This window comes from Choloepus didactylus, chromosome 20 (assembly GCF_015220235.1).
Source record: "Choloepus didactylus isolate mChoDid1 chromosome 20, mChoDid1.pri, whole genome shotgun sequence".
NCBI lineage: Eukaryota > Metazoa > Chordata > Mammalia > Pilosa > Megalonychidae > Choloepus > Choloepus didactylus.
Window position 1 is genome coordinate 61,058,388 of NC_051326.1, and position 18,280 is coordinate 61,076,667.

Consider the following 18,280-nt stretch of genomic DNA (forward strand, 5'->3'; position numbering starts at 1 on the left):
AAGCAAAGTTCCAGATATTCAAGCCAGAGAAGACAGATCACCATGTGACAAAGGACTGCCATAACCAGAATGCTACCAACTCAGAGAGAAAGCTTAGCCCTGCCAACATCCTGATTTTGGATTTCTAGCATTCAAAATCATGAGATAACAAATGCTTGTTGTTTAAGCCAACCCATGGTGTACCATTTGTTGTAGTAGCTCTGGCAAACTAAAACTACAAGTACTAATCAATTCTTGGTATATAAAGCCTCTTTTTTCCAATATGATTTAGAGACAATTGCCTAAAACAATACTTATAAACTTATGTTAAAGGGAACATAATATAAGAAGATGTAAGTTGTGACAATATCATAAAGAGGGATTGGTGATGCTATATAAGACTAGAGATATTTTATATTTTTCTTCTTTGTTAATAGCTGAACCTAGTTTGTTGTAATGTTTACAAATTAATTGTAATCCTAGGATAATCACTAATTACTAAAAATATCCCAAAGGAAATGAGAAAGAAATAGAAATGTATACTACAAAAAAAAAAAAAAGTCAGCTTAACCTCTGTGATGGTCAGGTGCATGTGTCAACTTGGTCAAGTGATGGTGTCCGGGTGTCTGGTCAAGCAAGCACTGGCCTAACCATTACTGCAAGGATATTTGTGGCTGGTTAATAAACCAGAAGCTGATTTATTAAATCATCAGTCAATTGACTGCACCTGTGACTGATTACAACAATGAAAGCATGTCTCCCTCAATGAGAGAATTCAATCATCTGGACTTAATCCAATCAGTTGAAGACTTTTAGGGGAGAAATAAAGAGAACCACTTCTTCAGCTAGCCAGCAAAGCGTTTCCTGAGGAGTTCATCAAACAGCTTCATCAGAGTTGCCAGTCTGCTGCCTGCCCTATGGAATTTGGACTCATGCATCCCCACAGTTGTGTGAGGCACTTTCATAAAATCTTATATTTACAGATATCTCTTGTTGGTTCTGTTTCCCTAGAGAATCCTAATACATCCTCAATGAAGGAGTAATGGAGGACCTGAAAAACAACTATATGATAGATAGAAAACAGAGATATGACAGAAATAACTTCTTCCTTATCAGTAATTATTTTACATGTTAAGTGGATGAACCAGTCAATTAAAGAGCAGAAATTGGCAGAATGAATTTTTTTAAATGACCCAACTACACTTGGTCTACAGGAGACTCACTTTCAATCCAATAAAAACAGGTTGAAAGCAATGAGACGGAATATGATATTCCATGCAAACCATAACCAACAGAGAGCTGGGTGGATATATTAATATCAGAAAAAAACAGACTTTAAGTAAACATTGTTATGACACAAAGGACATTATATATTAATAAAAAAAAACTCAACATAAACAAAACTTACAAACATGCACAACTAAGAACAGCCCCAAAATGTATGTAGCAAAAATGAAGGGTGAAATACGTAATTATACAATAATAATTGGACATTTCAATACCCCAACTCCAATAATAGATAAAATAACCAGGTAGATGATCAATAACTGAATGGAGGATTTAAACAATGTGATAAACCACCTAGGCCTAGTAGACATCTACAAAACACTCCACACAACAGCAACAGAATTTACATTCTTCTCAAGTGCACATGTCTGGTCACAAAACAAGTCTAAAAAAATGTGAGAACACTGAAATCACACAAACTATCTTCTCCAACCATAATGGAACAAAACCAAAAATGGTAACATAAGGAAAACTTAGAAAATTCACAAAGATACAAATTAAACAACACCCAAAGATCCAGTGGGTCAAAAATCAATCACAAGGGACATTAGAATATACTTAGAGATGAATGAAAACACAACATACCTGAATTTGAGTGAAGAAAGGAAAACAGTGCTCAAGGAAATTTATACCTTTAAACACCTACTTTAATAAAGAATAATTATCTCAAATCAAGAATCTAACTTTGTATCTTATGGAACTACAAAAATAAGAGCAAACTAAATACAAAATTATGAGAAAGAAGGACATAATAAAGATTAAGGTGGACAGAGAATACAGAAAATAAAAAAATAGATAAAATCAACAAAACCAAAATTTTATTGATGTTCTTTGAAAACATCAATAAAATTGCCAAACCTTTAGCTAGACTGACAAAAGGGGAGGGGGCAGGGGAACACCAATGACTAAAATGAGAAATCAAAGTGGGAACATTACTACTGACTTGAGAGAAATAAAAATAATTTTAAGAGGATACTATGAACATTTGTAAACCAACAAAATAATAATGTAGATGGGAAAATTCCTTGAAATACACAAATCACAGAAACTGACTCAAGAAGAAATAGAATAGCTTAAAAGAACTATAATAAGTAAGGAGTTTGAATCAGAAATTGAAAACCTCCCAATGCAGAAAAGATCAAGACAAGATGGCTTCACTGTTGAAATCTATAAAACATTTAAAGAAGAATTACCACCAATATTCTCAAGCTCTTCCAAAAAACAGGATAGTCAAAATGTGTTACATCCATACAATGGAATACTACTCAGCCAAAAAAACAGAAAAGAAGTAATGATACATGCTACAACAAAGGACAAATCAAAAGCATGCTAAGTAAAAGAAGCAGAAAGAAAGGTTCACTTTTTTATGATTCCATTCATATGCAATATCCATGATAAGTAAATCTGTAGAGACAAAGATTACTGGTTGACAGGGTTTGGTAAGAGTGAAAAGTGGGGAGTGACTAGGTGGGTAGGGGGTTTCCTTTGGGAATGAGGAAAGTGTTCTGGCATTAAATAAAGCTGGTGCACAACACTGTATATTTATAAAATGCCATTGATTGTATGCTTTAAAATAATTCTATGTTAAGTGAATTCACCTCAATAAAAATATGCAGATCCCCTCCCCTCTATGTGGGACCCGACTCCCAGGGGTGTAAATCTCCCTGGCAACGCAGAGTATGACTCCTGGGGATGAATGTGGACCCGGAATCGTGGGACTGAGAGTATCTTCTTGACCAAAAGGGGGATGCAAAATGAGACGAAATAGTTTCAGTGGCTGAGAGATTCCAAATGGAGTCGAGAGGTCACTCTGGTGGACATTCTTATGCACTATATAGATAACACCTCTTAGGCTTTAATGTATTGGAATAGCTAGAAGTAAATACCTGAAACTACCAAACTCCAACCCAGCAGTCTGGACTCCTGAAGACAATTATATAATAATGTAGATTACAAGGGGTGACAGTGTGATTGTGAAGACCTTGTGGATCACACTCCCTTTATCTAGTGTATGGATGAGTGGAGGAATGGGGATAAAAACTAAAGGACAAATGGGGTGGGATGGGGAATGATTTGGGTGTTCTTTTTTCACTTTTATTTTTTATTCTTGTTCTGGTTCTTTCTGATGTAAGGAAAATGTTCAGAGATAGATTGTGGTGATGAATGCATAACTATGTTATCATACTGTGGACAGTGGATTGTATATCATGGATGATTGCATGGTGTGTGAATGTATTTCAATAAAACTGAATTTAATAAAAAAAAAAAAGAGGGATGAAGATCTTCTAAAAAAAATATGCAGATCATCACAAGCAAAACATTTGTATTTTATTCAAAGAAAACCAATTGACTTTGAAGTATAAAACATGTATAGTTAAATGTATGCATGTGAATATAAATGTTAATAGTTTAAAATTTAAATGATGTTTAGTTTTCATGCAAAAATGGCACCATATTCAGAGAAAAAAATAAATGAAAAATAACAAATTAAAAAGGAAATCCTGGAATTCCTCTCAAATGTTATTTGATTGAAGGGCAGGTAGGATGATTCATTCATTCTTTTATTCCTTCATAAATGCTTCTGACATCATTATCATGTAAAGAATCAATAAACGGCAATAAAATTATGTCCTATACTATGCTATCTATGCACTAGAATTTTTAATTAGTTTCTCCTTATCAAAAACAAGTCTAAAATCATCTTCCCATTTTCCTTAAGAAAATAATATTTGTATATTAATCTAGGGAGATTAATGTGGCCTCTTCCATTCTCCTTTCTTCATCCCAAGAAAATGTTTTATTTTAGTCATCATTATACATATTGAAATATTCATATTTATTCATCTTCATTTATTGATACGTCCAGATTTATTTGAGGGAATTCCAGCCTTTGGGACCCAGTGTCTTTGGCTCCCTTATTTATCTCCAGGACCTAGAATGATTCTTTAACATGATAATGATGTCAGAAGCATTTATGAAGGAATAAAAGAATGAATGAATCATCCTACCTGCCCTTCAAAATGGCCTTAACTGTTTATTCTCCAACATGGGGGTGGTAATTTTGTAATTGTCCGGTAAATCCAATCAAGATGAACAGTGTGTGTGTCCAACAGAATGAAGCCATGACTAGGTTTATTATCTGTGTATTCAGAGTGGGACCCCTGGAATATAGTACTTCCTAGGGTTGTTTTTTTTTCCCCAACTGTTTTTAAAGAGAATGCAAAATGGGGAGTATATTTACCCTAAAAAAAAGAAGCTGGAAATTGCAGGACTTAAAGAAGAGCAAACAGTTTTCCTCTGGAACCTATTTGAGAGCCTGGTTGACCTTACTGTGTTGTAAAATTTGGGGGATCTGCCAAGTTCTCCAAACAATAAGCTGTGAGCAGACCTCATTCACCAAAACTTTTATAAGTCCTGTTTATATTCAGACATTTGTTGTATCAAAGAAACGTGAAATTTTATTACATCCACTTTTTTTATATTTTTTATTGTAGAATATAACATATATACAAAAAGTGATAACTTTCCAGGTGAAGTTTTACAAGTAGTTAGAGAAAAAAATTCAAAGAATATTACAGGTTACATTTCCACAGTCTGAGTTATTTCCTTATTGAAAAATGCAACGTATATACAAAAAAGAATATCTTTCAAAATACGCTTTATCAAGTAGTTATATAAGAAATTTTCTAAGTTGTTATGAGTTATAGTACCAGTTTCAGTTACTTCCTTATTGTGAAATATAACATATATACAAAAAGGTGATATCTTTCAAATTACAATTTATCAAATAGCTATAGAACAAATTTCAAAGTATGCCATGTGTTACAATTCCATATCAATTATTTCCTTCTAGCTATCTAATACCTCACCAACTATGAAAAATAAAATCATATGAAGATTCAGTATTCACAATCCTTTGTTAAATTCCACTTCGTTGCCTTTCCTCTAGTTTAATCACTTTCCCAATACCATCTCAAACCAATAAGAATAGCTGCCATTAAACAGGAAACAATAAATGCTAGAGAGGATGTGGAGAAATTCGAACTCATTCATTGCTGGTGAGAATGTATAATGGTACAGCCACTGTGGAAGACACTTTGGCAGTTTCTCAGAAAACTAGATATTGAATTACCCTATGATCCAGCAATTCCACTTCTTGGTATATACCCAGAAGATTTGAAAGCAGTGACACAGACAGACAATTGAACACTGGTGATCACAATAGCATTGTTCACAATTGCCAAGACATGGAAACAATCCAAGTATCCTTAAACAGACGAGTGCAGAAACAAAATGTGGTATATATATATACAATGGAATACCATGCAACAGTAAGGAACAAGGTCCTGAAACATAGCAACATGCACGAAACTTGGAGATATAATTCTGAGTGAAGTCAGACAAAAATGGAGAGATATTGTATGTTACCATTTCTATGAATTCTCTGAACAATGTAAAATCAATGTCTTATAATATAGAATACTGGGGACCTAGTAATAGATAGCAGCTAGTGAGGGTGAATGATAAGCTAATATGTTCAGATACGTTAATGATGGTAAATTCAAAGGTATGGTAATGGATAGGGGTGACAACTGTTTGTTAATGGAATTATAAGTATCAGAGCTGTACTGAAGGCAAACAGGATTGAAAGAGGTTGTTTAAAGGCATGTTTCCCATAGATCAGTACCAAAATATAGATAGAGGCTTGCATGATATACTTCTAAGATATGACAATGACACAGTGATTGACAACAGAAGGGTTTAAGGGAAAAATCTACATATTGCATACTGGGGATTATAATTAATAGGAATACTAGTACTATACAAATACTAGAGACAAATGATTAAAGGCTGGCTACAAGATGTTCTGGGTCATGAGAATTGTTTATAATGGGGAGTGATGAGGAATGTACAACTAAGTGATGATGGCGTGAGATATGGATGGATTATCGTGGACACAACATATGTGAAATTTAGGAACCCCCTACTTTATAAGTTAAACCTTCAATCTTGAGGCTTGCTCAGGTGAAACTTAACAGTTGTGAATGGGAGGAAAAGCCCACCTATTAATTATGCCAAGGATTCACCTCCAGAGAACTTCTTTTGGGGCTCAAATGTGGACTTTCTCTAAGCCCAACTCTGCAAATTAATTCACCATCCTCCCCCAAAGTGGTACAGGACCTTCCCAATGAATGAGTCTTCCTGGCGATGTGAGACATGGATTCTGTAAATGGCTGACCTTGGCATCAAGGGATTGAGAATGCCTTTTGACCAAAAGAGAGAAAAGAAAGACAACAAAATAAGGTTTCAGTGGCTAAGAGAATTCAAAGTCAAGAGGCTGTCCTACAGGTTACTCCTATGCAAGCTTCACCTAGATATGCCAAATGACCACAGTTTAAGCTCAAGTCAACAACAGTCCTGAAAACCTTAAAGAATACCCAGATCCCTACCTGAGACTCTATAAAGGCTTCAATCACTAAGTTTATTTTTCAGAAACTTAAATTCTTCAGAGAACTATGCCAGCTAAGTTCCAAAACCCAGAAGCAATCGCTTTTTCAAGAACATCAACTACATATAGGGTGGTCATTGCATCAACTTCTGCCTCATATTCACATATCCTATTTTGGACATTTTCTTTCCTTTTATCATTTTCATCTTGAATTTATTCCAAATTCTCTTAAACATAAACAACAGTAAGGATAATCTTGCTGTAGGTTCTCTATAGTACTGACCATAACAACAAAAATCCACCAAAGTGAGGTCTCTGGAAAAATACATAATATTTACCTTAGAGAACTGTAGAAAGATTACAGAATTAAAGGACATAATCTGTTTTCTTTAAACGATGTACATGGCTTACCTAATTAGAGGGAAATTATTTTGTTAAATGATTGTTACCTTGATAAACTTTTCCTTGACTGGTACCTAATTTAATGATGTTGTATCTTTTCTATAATACATGTAAACAGAGTATCATCTGCATAGAAATACAGTCTCCCATCAAATGGTATTTTTACTATTATTTTTCAGAGAAGTTTTGGCCTTACAGAGAAATAATGCATAAAATACAGTTTCCATATACTATCTTACTAGTGTGATACATGTTACAATTCATGAAAGAATACTTTTATAATTCTTTTATTAACCATAGCCCATTGTTTACAATAGGGTTCTCTGTGTTGCTCACTCTTTTTTAATTCATTTTTATTGATATATATTCACACATCATGCAGTCATACAAAACAAAACGTACATTCAATTGCTCACAGTACCATCATATAGTTGTGCATTCATCACCAAAATCAATTTTTGACATTTTCATTACCACACACACAAAAATAAGAATATAAATTAAACTGGAAAAGAACAATTAAAGCAAAAAAAGAACACTGGGTGCCCCTTTTTTTTTCTTCCCCCATTTTTTCTACTCATCCATCCATAAACTAGACAAAGGGGAGTGTGGTCCACTTGGCTTTCCCAATCACACTGTCACCCTTCCTAAGCTACCCTTCTTTACAATCATCTTCAAGATTCACAGGTTCTGGGCTATAGTTTTGACAGTTTCGGGCATTTACTGCTAGCTATTCCAATTCATTAGAACCTAAAAAGGGTTAGCTATATTGTGTGCAAGAGTGCCCACCAGAGTGACCTCTTGGCTCCCCCTGGAATCTCTCTGCCACTGAAGGTTATCTCATTTCCTTTCACATCCCCCTTTTGGTCAAGATGTTCTCCATCCCACGATGCTGGGTCTAGATTCCTCTCCGGGAGTCATACTCCACGTTGCCAGGGAGATTCACTCCCCTGGGTGTCAGATCCCATGTAGCAGGGAGGGCAGTGATCTCACCCGCCAAGTTGGCCTAGCCAGAGAGAGAGGGCCACATCTGAGCAACAAAGAGGCACTCAGGAGGAGGCTCTCAGGCACAACCACAGAGAGGCCTAGCCTCTCCTCTGTATGTTGCTCACTCGTATGTTTTATTTGTTTTACTTTTTTTTTTTAATTCAGTTTTATTGAGATACATTCACATACCACACAATCATCCATGGTGTACAATGAACTGTTCACAGTACCATCATCTAGTTGTGCATTCATCACCCCAATCTACTTTTGAACATTTTCCTTATACCAGAAAGAATCACAATAAGAATAAAAAAGAACACCCAAATCATCCCCCCCATCCCACCCTATTTTTCATTTAGTTTTTGTCCCCATTTTTCTACACATCCATCCATAAGCTAGATAAAGGGAGTGTGATCCACAAGGCTTTCACAATCACACTGTCACCTTTGTAATCTACCTTGTTATACAACTGTCTTCAAGAGTCAAGGCTACTGGGTTGGAGTTTGGTAGTTTCAGATATTTACTTCTAGCTACTCCAATACATTAAAACCTAAGAGGTGTTATCTATATAGTGCGTTAGAATGTCCACCAGAGTGACCCCTCGACTCCATTTGAAATCTCTCAGCCACTGAAGCTTTATTTTTGTTTCATTTCACATCCGCCTTTTGGTCAAGATGTTCTCAATCCCACAATTCCGGGTCCAGATTTACCCCTGGGAGTCTATCCTGCATTGCCAGGGAGATTTACACCCCTGGGAGTCAGGTCCCACATAAGGGGGGAGGGCATTGAGATCATCTGTCAAGGTGGCTTAGTTAGAGAGGGAGAGCCACATCTAAGCAACAAAGAGGCACTCAGGGGGAGACTCTCAGGCACAATTACAAGCAGGTTTAGCCTCTCCTTTGCAGTGTTTTACGTGCTTTTATAAAATTTTTATTCTACTAACATATATACAACTAAAAAATCCTCATTTTAACAACATTTACATATATAATGCAGGGAAGTTAATTACAATCATGTTGCTGTCATCACCACCATCCATTACCAAAACTTTACTATAAACGCAAATGAAAATTTGGTACAATTTAAGCATGAACTCCCCATATCCTACCCCATGCCAGCCCCTGGTAACCTATATTCAAGGTTCTGACTCTATGAGGTTGTTATTCTAATTATTTCATAACAGTGACATCATACAATATTTGTCATTTTGTGTCTGGCTTGCATCACTCAACATGGTATTTCCAAGGTTCATCCATGTTGTTGCATTTGTCAGAACTTCATTCCATTTTATGGGTGAATAATATATCATTGCATGTAGATACCATATTTTGTTTATCCATTCATCAGTTGACAATACTTGGGTTGCATCCACCTTTTGGCAATTTTGAATAATGACACCACACCATGAACATTGGTGTAGAAATATCTGAGTCCATGCTTTCAAGTCTTCGGGGTATACGCCTAGAAGTGGGATTGCTGCATCATATGGTAATTTTACATCTTTATGAGGAACCTGTCTTCCATAGCATCTGCACCATTTTACATTCCAACCAACAAAAATGAGTGGTTCTATTTTTCCACTTCCACTTCAACACTTGTAATTTTCTTTTTTTTTTTTTTTTAATAGAAGTCATTGTAGGGAGAAGTTGTATCTTGATGTGGCTTCGATTTGCATTTCCCTAACAGCTAGTGATGTCGAGAATATTTTCAGGTGCTTTTTGTCCATTTGTATATACTCTTTGGAAAAATGTATATGCAAGTATTGTGCCCATTTTTTAAACAACCCTCTTTTATTGTTTAGTTGTAAGATTTCTCTATTATATCCTGGATATTAAACCCTTATTGGATATGCAGTTTCTAAACATTTTCTCCCATTGAGTAAGTAGTCTTTTCACTTTCATGATAAAGTACTTCAAAGCACAAAACCTTTTTAATTTTGATGAGATCCCATTATCTATTTTTCTCTTTTGTGGCTTGTGCTTTGGGTGTAAAGTCTAAGAAATCACTGCATAACACAAAATCCTGAAGATCCTTCCCTAAATTTTCTTCTAGCAGTTTTACAGTCCTGCTTCTTATATTATGTCTTTGATCCATTTTGAGTTAATTTTTATATATGGTATGAGATAGGGGTCCCCCTTCATTCTCCGGCACATGGATATCCAATTCTCCCAGCACCATGTGTTAGTGAGACTATTCTTCACAAACTGAAAGGAATTGGTGGCCTTTTCAAACATCAACTGGCAACAGAAGCTCATGAGGTTTTATTTCTAGAATCTCAATGCAATTCCATTGGTCTATATAACTCTTCTTGTGCAGAACCACGCTGTTTTGACCACTGTAGCTTTGTAATATGTTTTAAAGTCAGAAAGTATGAGTCCTTTTAAATAATTCTTTTTCAAGAAGGTTTTGGCTATTTTGGGCCCCTTAGCTTTCCAAATAAATTTGGTGATTGGCTTTTCCACCTCTGCAAAGAGGACTGTTACAATCTTGATTAGGATTGTGTTGAATCTGTAAATAATTTGGGGTAGAACTAACATCTTAACAATATTTAGTCTGCCCATCCATGAGCATGGAATGCCCTTCCATTTATTCAGATCTTCTCTGATTGCTTGTAGCACGGTTTTGTAGTTTTGCATGTATATGACCTTTACATCATTGGCTAAATTTATTTCTAGATATTTATTCTTTTAGTTGCAATTATAAAACGGAATTTTTCTCATGATTTCCTCATTAGATTACTCATTACCAGTGTATAAAAACACTACTGAGTTTTGCTTGGTGATCTTGTAGCCCATCACTTTGCTGAATCTGTTTATTAGTTTTAGTAAATTGGTTAAGGATTTTGCGGATTTTCCGTACATAGGATCATGTTCTATAAATATGGAAACTTCTTCCTTTCCAATTTGGATGCCTTTTATTTCCTTCTATTGCCTAATTCCTCTAACTAGAGCTTCCAGAAAAATGCTGAAAACAGTGGTGCCATGGGTATCCTTGTATCTTTCCTTATTTTAGAGGGAAAGCTTCCAGTCTTTCAATATTGGGTTTGATGTGAGCTGCACGGTTTTCCCATATGCCCTGTACCATGTTTAGGATGATTCCTTCTATATTTAGTTTTCTAGTTGGCCTTTGATCCAGTTTCAGCTACAATAAAAACTGACCAGGTAAACAAGGAAGTAAGGCAATACGAAAGAGAATCAACAGAATCAAGACTTTAGGAACTCTAGATGTTAGATGTATTAGAGACTGTAAAACACCTGTACCTATTCTGCTTGATGACATAAAAGATAAAACGTTGTCAGTGAACTGGAAAGTTTGCAAAATGAGAAAGATTAAAACAATACAAAAAATGAATACCAAAACAATTGAAATAGGATAATGCAATTGTGCAAGTCTGGATGTATTCTGTCCCCCAAAGTGCCATTATCTTTGATGCAGTCTTGTGTGGGCAGACATATTAGTGTTGATTGGATTACGATTCCTTGACTGTTTCCATGGAAATGCGCCCCACCCAACTGTAGGTGATAACTCTAAATGGATAAATTTCCATGGAGGTGAAGCCCCACCCATTCAGTGTGGGCCTTGATTAGTTCACTAGTGCACTATATAAGCTCAGACAGAAGGAGCGAGCTTGCTACAGCCAAGAGGGACACTCTGAAGAACGCCCAGGAGCTGAGAGACGACTGTTTGAAGATGGCCTTTGGAAGCAGACTCTTGCCCCCGAGAAGCTAAGAGAGGACAAATGCCCCAAGAGCAGCCGAGAGTGACATTCTGAACAGGAGCTGCGGCCTAGAGAGGAACATCCTGGGAGAAAGCCATTTTGAAACCAGAGCTTGGAGCAGACGCCAGCCACATGCCTTCCCAGCTAACAGAGGTTTTCCGGATGCCACTGGCCATCCTCCAGTGAAGGTACCCAATGGCTGATGCCTTAGTATGGACACTTTATGGCCTTAAGACTGTAATTTTGTAACCAAATAAACCCCTCTTATAAAAGCCAGTCCATTTCTGGTGTTTTGCATTCCAGCAGCATTAGCAAACTAGAACAGCAATGAATAGAAAAAACAGAATAGAACTGAAAGTAAAAAATAAACTCTCACATTTATGTTCAACTGTGTTTGACAAGGAAACCAAAACCTTTTAATGTGGAAGTAATAATCTACTCAACAAATAGTGCTCGAACAACAATAGAGCCACACCCAGAAGAATGTAACTGGATCCATACTTCACATCATATAGAGAGAAAAACTCAAAATGAATCAAAGACTTAAAGATGAGACTAAAACTATAAAACTCTTAGAAGAAACCACAGGAGTAAACCTTTACTGCCTCGAGTTTAGAAAAGGATTATCTGATATGACACCAAAAGTATGAGCAAGAAAAGAAAAAAAACAGAAAAATACGTCAACCAAAAATTTAAATTTTGTGCTGTGAAGACGCTATCGATACAGTGAAAACACAAGCCACAGAATGGGACAAAACATATGCAAGTCATACATCTGTTCAAGGAGTTGAACCTAGAATATATAAACAATCAACAAACTGGCGAAGAAACTGAACAGACATTTCTCAAAGAGAGACTAACAATGGCTCCCAAGGATATAAAAACACGCCCAGCATTACAAATCAACAAGGAAATGCAAATCAAAACCATAACGCGAAGGGGGGCGCGCGGGCCGCGGGGGCGAGGGAGGCCGAGGAGGCCCCGCAGGCCGGACCCGCGCCAGACCCCCGACCCCGCCGCGGCCATGGCGTCCCCGCGGGCGCCCACCCCCTACGCAATGCGGGTGTGCGGGCCGCCCGGGGCCCCGCCGCGCCCCCAGCCCGGCCGTGTCCGCGAAGGGCACCCGGCGCTCACCTGCGTGACTAGGCCGCATGCCGCCCCCGCCGCCGACCCCGCTTTGGACCGCCAGCGCCGGCCGGGGTCGCCTCTCCGTCCCGCTCACAGGCTGCCCTCACCCACGGGCACCGCTCGCGGCCGCTTCCGCTGGTGCTTGGGCTACACCTCTGCGACACAGCAGAGCAGCCCCGCGGCCCCCAGCACTCTGACGTCATCGCGCGCACCCGCCCCCAGCGCTCTGACGTCACCGCGCGCACCCGCCCCCGGCACTCTGACGTCATCGCGCGCACGCGCCCCCGGCGCTCTGACGTCACCGCGCGCACCCGCCCCCAGCGCTCTGACGTCACCGCGCGCACCCGCCCCCGGCACTCTGACGTCATCGCGCACACCCGCCCCCAGCGCTCTGACGTCACCGCGCGCACCCGCCCCCAGCGCTCTGACGTCACCGCGCGCGGCCCCCACCGCCCACCGAGCGCTCCCCCAGGCTTCGGGCGCGAGCTCGCCGCGGAGCCTGATGGCGGTAGGAGACTGTTGAAAGTCCGGATTATCTTCTGGCTGCTGATTTTGCACGGTCAAGAGTTCGTGGAAGATGATCAGAAATGGAAAAAAAAGAATAAGACGGCCTCTCCTTGAGAATGACCCCTGCGCACTAGAGCAGGCTGTGTGTTCAGCCGTCTTGGGGACAGTGGGAGTTGAGGTTCAACCACCTCAGAAAGCAGTTTGGCCCTATGTGCTGTGGTTGAAGCTCTGCCCATCCCACCCTCCAGCAAGTCCAGTCCCCTGGAAAGTCGCACACAGGCCCCAGGACCCAGGGGTAAGGAGACTCAGAGCAGCGCCACCCTGAAACAGCAGGCGCCCCTCAAATGATCCTTACAAGCAACGCCGTAATGAAATGATCTCTACAGGCATGACGTGGAGCCACATACGCAAGACACCCAGGGCGGACGTTTAGATTCCATTTCAACAACAAAATAAACTCAGATTTAGGGAAAAATAAACCTATAAAAGAACTCAAGCAAGTGATTCCCATTAGAATTCCAGGTCCCTGAGGAGTGACAGGAAGGCTAAGTGCAGGAGCACTGCCCTGTTTCTTGGCTGTGTGGGCTCTGCAGTTATTCACTCTACTGAACACTGGTTTTAGGCATCTTTTTCTATTATATTTCAAAATAAACTTTTTAATTATTAACCAAAGTCCATCCTTTACATTGGGGTGTCCAGTTCTATGGGTTTGGGCATCAGGTCACTTTGTAGCCACCATTACAGTATCATACAAAATAGTTTTCCTGCCCTAAAAATTTCCCATGCTCCACCTTCTCATCCCTCCCTCCCTCTACCTACACCCCTGATAACCACTGATTTTTTACTGTCTCTATAGTTTTGCCTTTCCTAGAATATTACGTAGTTAGTATCATCCAGTAAATAGCTTTCCAGACCAGACTCTGAAAGAAGAAAAAAAGGAATGAATCCTTTACATTAGTAAAGCAGCACCTAAGTGAGAGAAAGGACAGGAAAAGTTACTGAAGAAGCGGAATGTATGGCCAGGAAACCAGCCCCATTGCAGGACACCTCCTAGTTTCATGTAGGAGGCTGACTGAAAGCTTAAGCAGCTCAAATGGTGCAAGTTGCTGCTTTTTGTGGTCATGAGCCCCTGAGGGTCCCATTGGTTCAGGGTCTAGGGGGAACTGCATGGCATCAGGATTAGCAGCAGTGGGGCAGAAGAGCCCCAACCACTAAAGGGTCTCTGCAGCATTTGCAGAGCAGGGAAAGGTTTCATGCCATGGCCAATTTTCATTATAGCTGCAAGTGGCGTATCCTGGGGAAGGATATGCCTGATAGCATTTTTATTTTTTCAGCAAAGACCTCACCAGCAGAGCCTGTTGGAGCGTTACATAAATAACCTGCTTCTCATCAGTGGAAATCAGATTGGGACTGAAAATTGAAATCCCTTATTTCCTTTCATCTCCAGGATAAATGGACTGAGGAAGCTCTTTGTTATAAGAAGATCTAATCTCTTTATTATAAGAAGAGGATCAACATCTAGACTAATGCCAACTGGGTGGTAGGCATATTTCAAAGATGCCCTCTGGTGATTCCCACCTACTGATCTTCACACCCTTAGGCCATCCCCTCCCACTGAGTGTGGGCCAAACCCAGTAGTGTTTTGCCTCTAATGCAAAGAATAGGGCAAAAGTGACAGGACATCACTTTCAAGGGGATATTACAAAAGGATGTGACTTCCCATTTTCTGGACTCCATTTAGCCATCTCAGCTGAGGCATTTTGATAGAGCAAGATGCCACATAGGAGAAGCCCACAGGGTGAGGAGGGGAAGGTGGTCTCCAGCCAACTGCCAGTGAGGAGCTAAATCACTCAGTCCAACAGCTGTGAGGAACTCAGTTCTGTCAACAGCCACATGTGCAACCTTAGAAGCAGCACCTTCCCCAGTTGAGCTTCAGATGAGATTGCAGCCTGGAAAACCCACTAAACATCTAGCTAAGCCCCACCCAAATTCCAGACCCACAGAAACTGTGAGAAAACAAATATGTTGTTTTCAGCCAAACAAACAAACAAACACACAAACAAAAACACCCCACTAGGATAGCTTCAGTAAAACAAAGATAATAAAAAAAGAGTTGTCAAGAATGTCAACCAGATGTGTCTGCTTTTCCCATAATGTCAACACCCCTTTTCAACAGGAACAAGTTAGGGTGGTCACTGCCTAGACATCCTGGAAGATGAGAAAGTGGTTACAGGAAGGGGTAGCAACAAACAAAGATGGATTTAACAAAGGGTTATGAATAAAGACTCTATCTAATTTTATTTTTCTTAGTTGGCAGGGTACTACAATAGCTAGAAGGAAAAAATTGAAATGGTAGAACTGTAACCAATAGTATTCCTTGAAATTTACTCTATAGCTACTTGCTAAATTGTAACTTAAAAGTTAGAACCTTTTTGTAAATATGTTATATTTCACAAGAAGGAAATATCTGAAACTATGGTACAGTAACACATTTTTGGAAATTTCCTATGTAACTGCTTGTATTTTGAAGATTATTACTTTTTTGCATATATGTTATATTTCACAGTAAAGAAACAACTGAAACTGTGGAACTGTAACCCATAACATTCTTTGAAATTTGCTAACTACTTGTTAAATTGCACTTGGAAAGTTATCACTTCTATGTATATATGTTATAGTCCACAATAAAAAATATGATGGAAAAAGGAAAAAAAAAGTTGTCAATGATGTGGAGAAATTGTAACACTTATACACTGTTGCTGGAAAATAATGTGACATGGACACTATGGAAAACTGTCAGCCAGGTTTTTTTTCCCCCTTTATCAAAAAATTAAAAAAAAAAACAATTCAAATGAAACAAAGGAATAAGGACAAAAATAACCTAAAATAACTGCATTGCTTCCAATATATCCCCACCATACCCCCAAGAAAATGAACAAACCATAACAAAACAAAGGAATAAGAAAAACAACCTAAAATAAGTACATTGCATCCAACATGTTTCTACCATACCTAAGAAAATTTACAAACCATAATCATTCCTGAGCATTCCCGTAACATTTAGATTACCCTCAATAGTTTATTCTTATTAGATTATCATTTCCCCTTAGCTAGTTGCTATCTCTAGGTCCCTTACATTCTACAATATTAAACATTTATTTTACGTTTTTCACAGAGTTCACATTAGTGGTAACATACAATATCTCTCTTTTTGTGTTGGCCTATTTCACTCAGCATTATGACTTCAAGGTTCATCCATGTTGTCATGTTTCACAACCTTGTTCCTTCCTACTGCCGCATAGTATTTCATCATGTGTATATATCACCTTTTGTTTATCCAATCATCTGTTGAAAGACATTTGGATTGTTTCCATTTCTTGGCAATTGTGAATAATGCCATTAAGAACATCAGTGTGCAAATATCTTTTCGAGTCACTGCTTTCAGATTTTCTAGGTATATAATGAGAAGTGAAATTGGTGGATCGAAGGGTAACTCGATATCTAGCTTTCTAAGGAATCGCCAACTGTCCTCCAGACTGGCTGTAGCATTATACAGTCCCACCAACAATGAATAAGAGTTCCAATTTCTCCACATCCTCTCCAGCATTTGTAGTTTCCTGTTTGTTTAAAAGCAGCCATTCTATTTGGTGTGAGATGATATCTCACTGTAGTCTTAATTTCCATCTTTCTAATAGGTAGTGAAGATGAACATTTTTTCATGTGTTCTTTAACTATTTGTATTTCCTCTTCAGAGAAATGTCTTTGCATATCTTCTGCCCATTTTATAATCGGGCTGTCTGTACAATTATTGTTAAGTTGTAGGATTTCTTTATATAGGCAAGATATCAGTCTTTTGTCACATACATGGTTTCCAAATACTTTTTCCTATTGAGTTGGCTGCCTCTTCACCTTTGTGAAGCTTTGAGGTACAGAAGCTTTTAATTTTGAGAAGTTCCCATTTATCTTATTTTTTCTTTTGTTGCTTATGCTTTGGGTGTAAGGTCAAAGAAGCAACCTCCTAATACAAGGTATTGAAGATGTTTCCCTACATTATCTTCTAGGAGTTTTATGGTACTGTCTCTTATATTCAGGTCTTTAATCCAATTTGACTTAATTTTTGTCTAGTGTGTGAGGTAGGGGTCCTCTTTCATTCTTTTGGATATGGATATCCAGCTCTCCCAGCCCAATTTGATGAAAATACTGTTATGTCCCAGTTCAGTGGATTTGGGGACCTTATCAAAGATCAGTCAACTGTAGATCTGGTTGTCTATCTCCAAATTCTCAATTCAATTCCACTGATCAATATGTCTACCTTTGTGCCACTACCATGCCGTTTTGACTACTGTGGCTTTACATTAAGCTTGAAAGTCAGGAAGTGGAAGTTCTACCATTTTGTTTTCCTTCTTTAGAATGTTTTTAGCAATTCAAGGCACCTTTCCCTTCCAAATAAATTTGATAACTAGCTTTTCCAAGTTCTGCAAAGCAGGTTGTTGGAATTTTGATTGGAATTGCACTGAATCTGTAGATGAGTTAGGGTAGAATTGACATCTTAATGACATTTAGCCTCCCTATCCATAACACAGAATATTTTCCATCTTTTTAGGGCCCCTTGTATTTCTTTTAGTAAAATTACGCAATTTCCTATGTATAGATCTTTTACATCCTTGGTTAAGTTTATTGCTAGGTACCTAGGTTTTTTTAGTTGCTATTGAAAATGGTATCTTTTTCTTGTGTGTCTCTTCAATTAGGTCATTTCTAGTGCATAGGAACTTATGTGCATTAATTTTGTATCCAGTCACTTAGTACTATTAGCTCTAGTAGCT

The 18,280-nt window shown here is 38.4% G+C and overlaps 1 protein-coding gene and 1 pseudogene across 1 annotated transcript; one reads left to right on the forward strand and one right to left on the reverse strand.

The window, feature by feature from the left end:
* The window catches only part of LOC119516831, a 29,878-nt pseudogene extending 16,804 nt beyond the window's left edge, over nt 1-13,074 (reverse strand).
* LOC119516501 (predicted GPI-anchored protein 58) lies at nt 12,685-13,571 on the forward strand. The gene is made up of 2 exons (XM_037812800.1): nt 12,685-13,063; nt 13,117-13,571. Exons 1-2 carry the CDS (start codon nt 12,685-12,687, stop codon nt 13,569-13,571), a joined length of 834 nt encoding a protein of 277 aa, XP_037668728.1.
* The last annotated feature ends 4,709 nt before the right edge of the window (nt 13,572-18,280 follow it).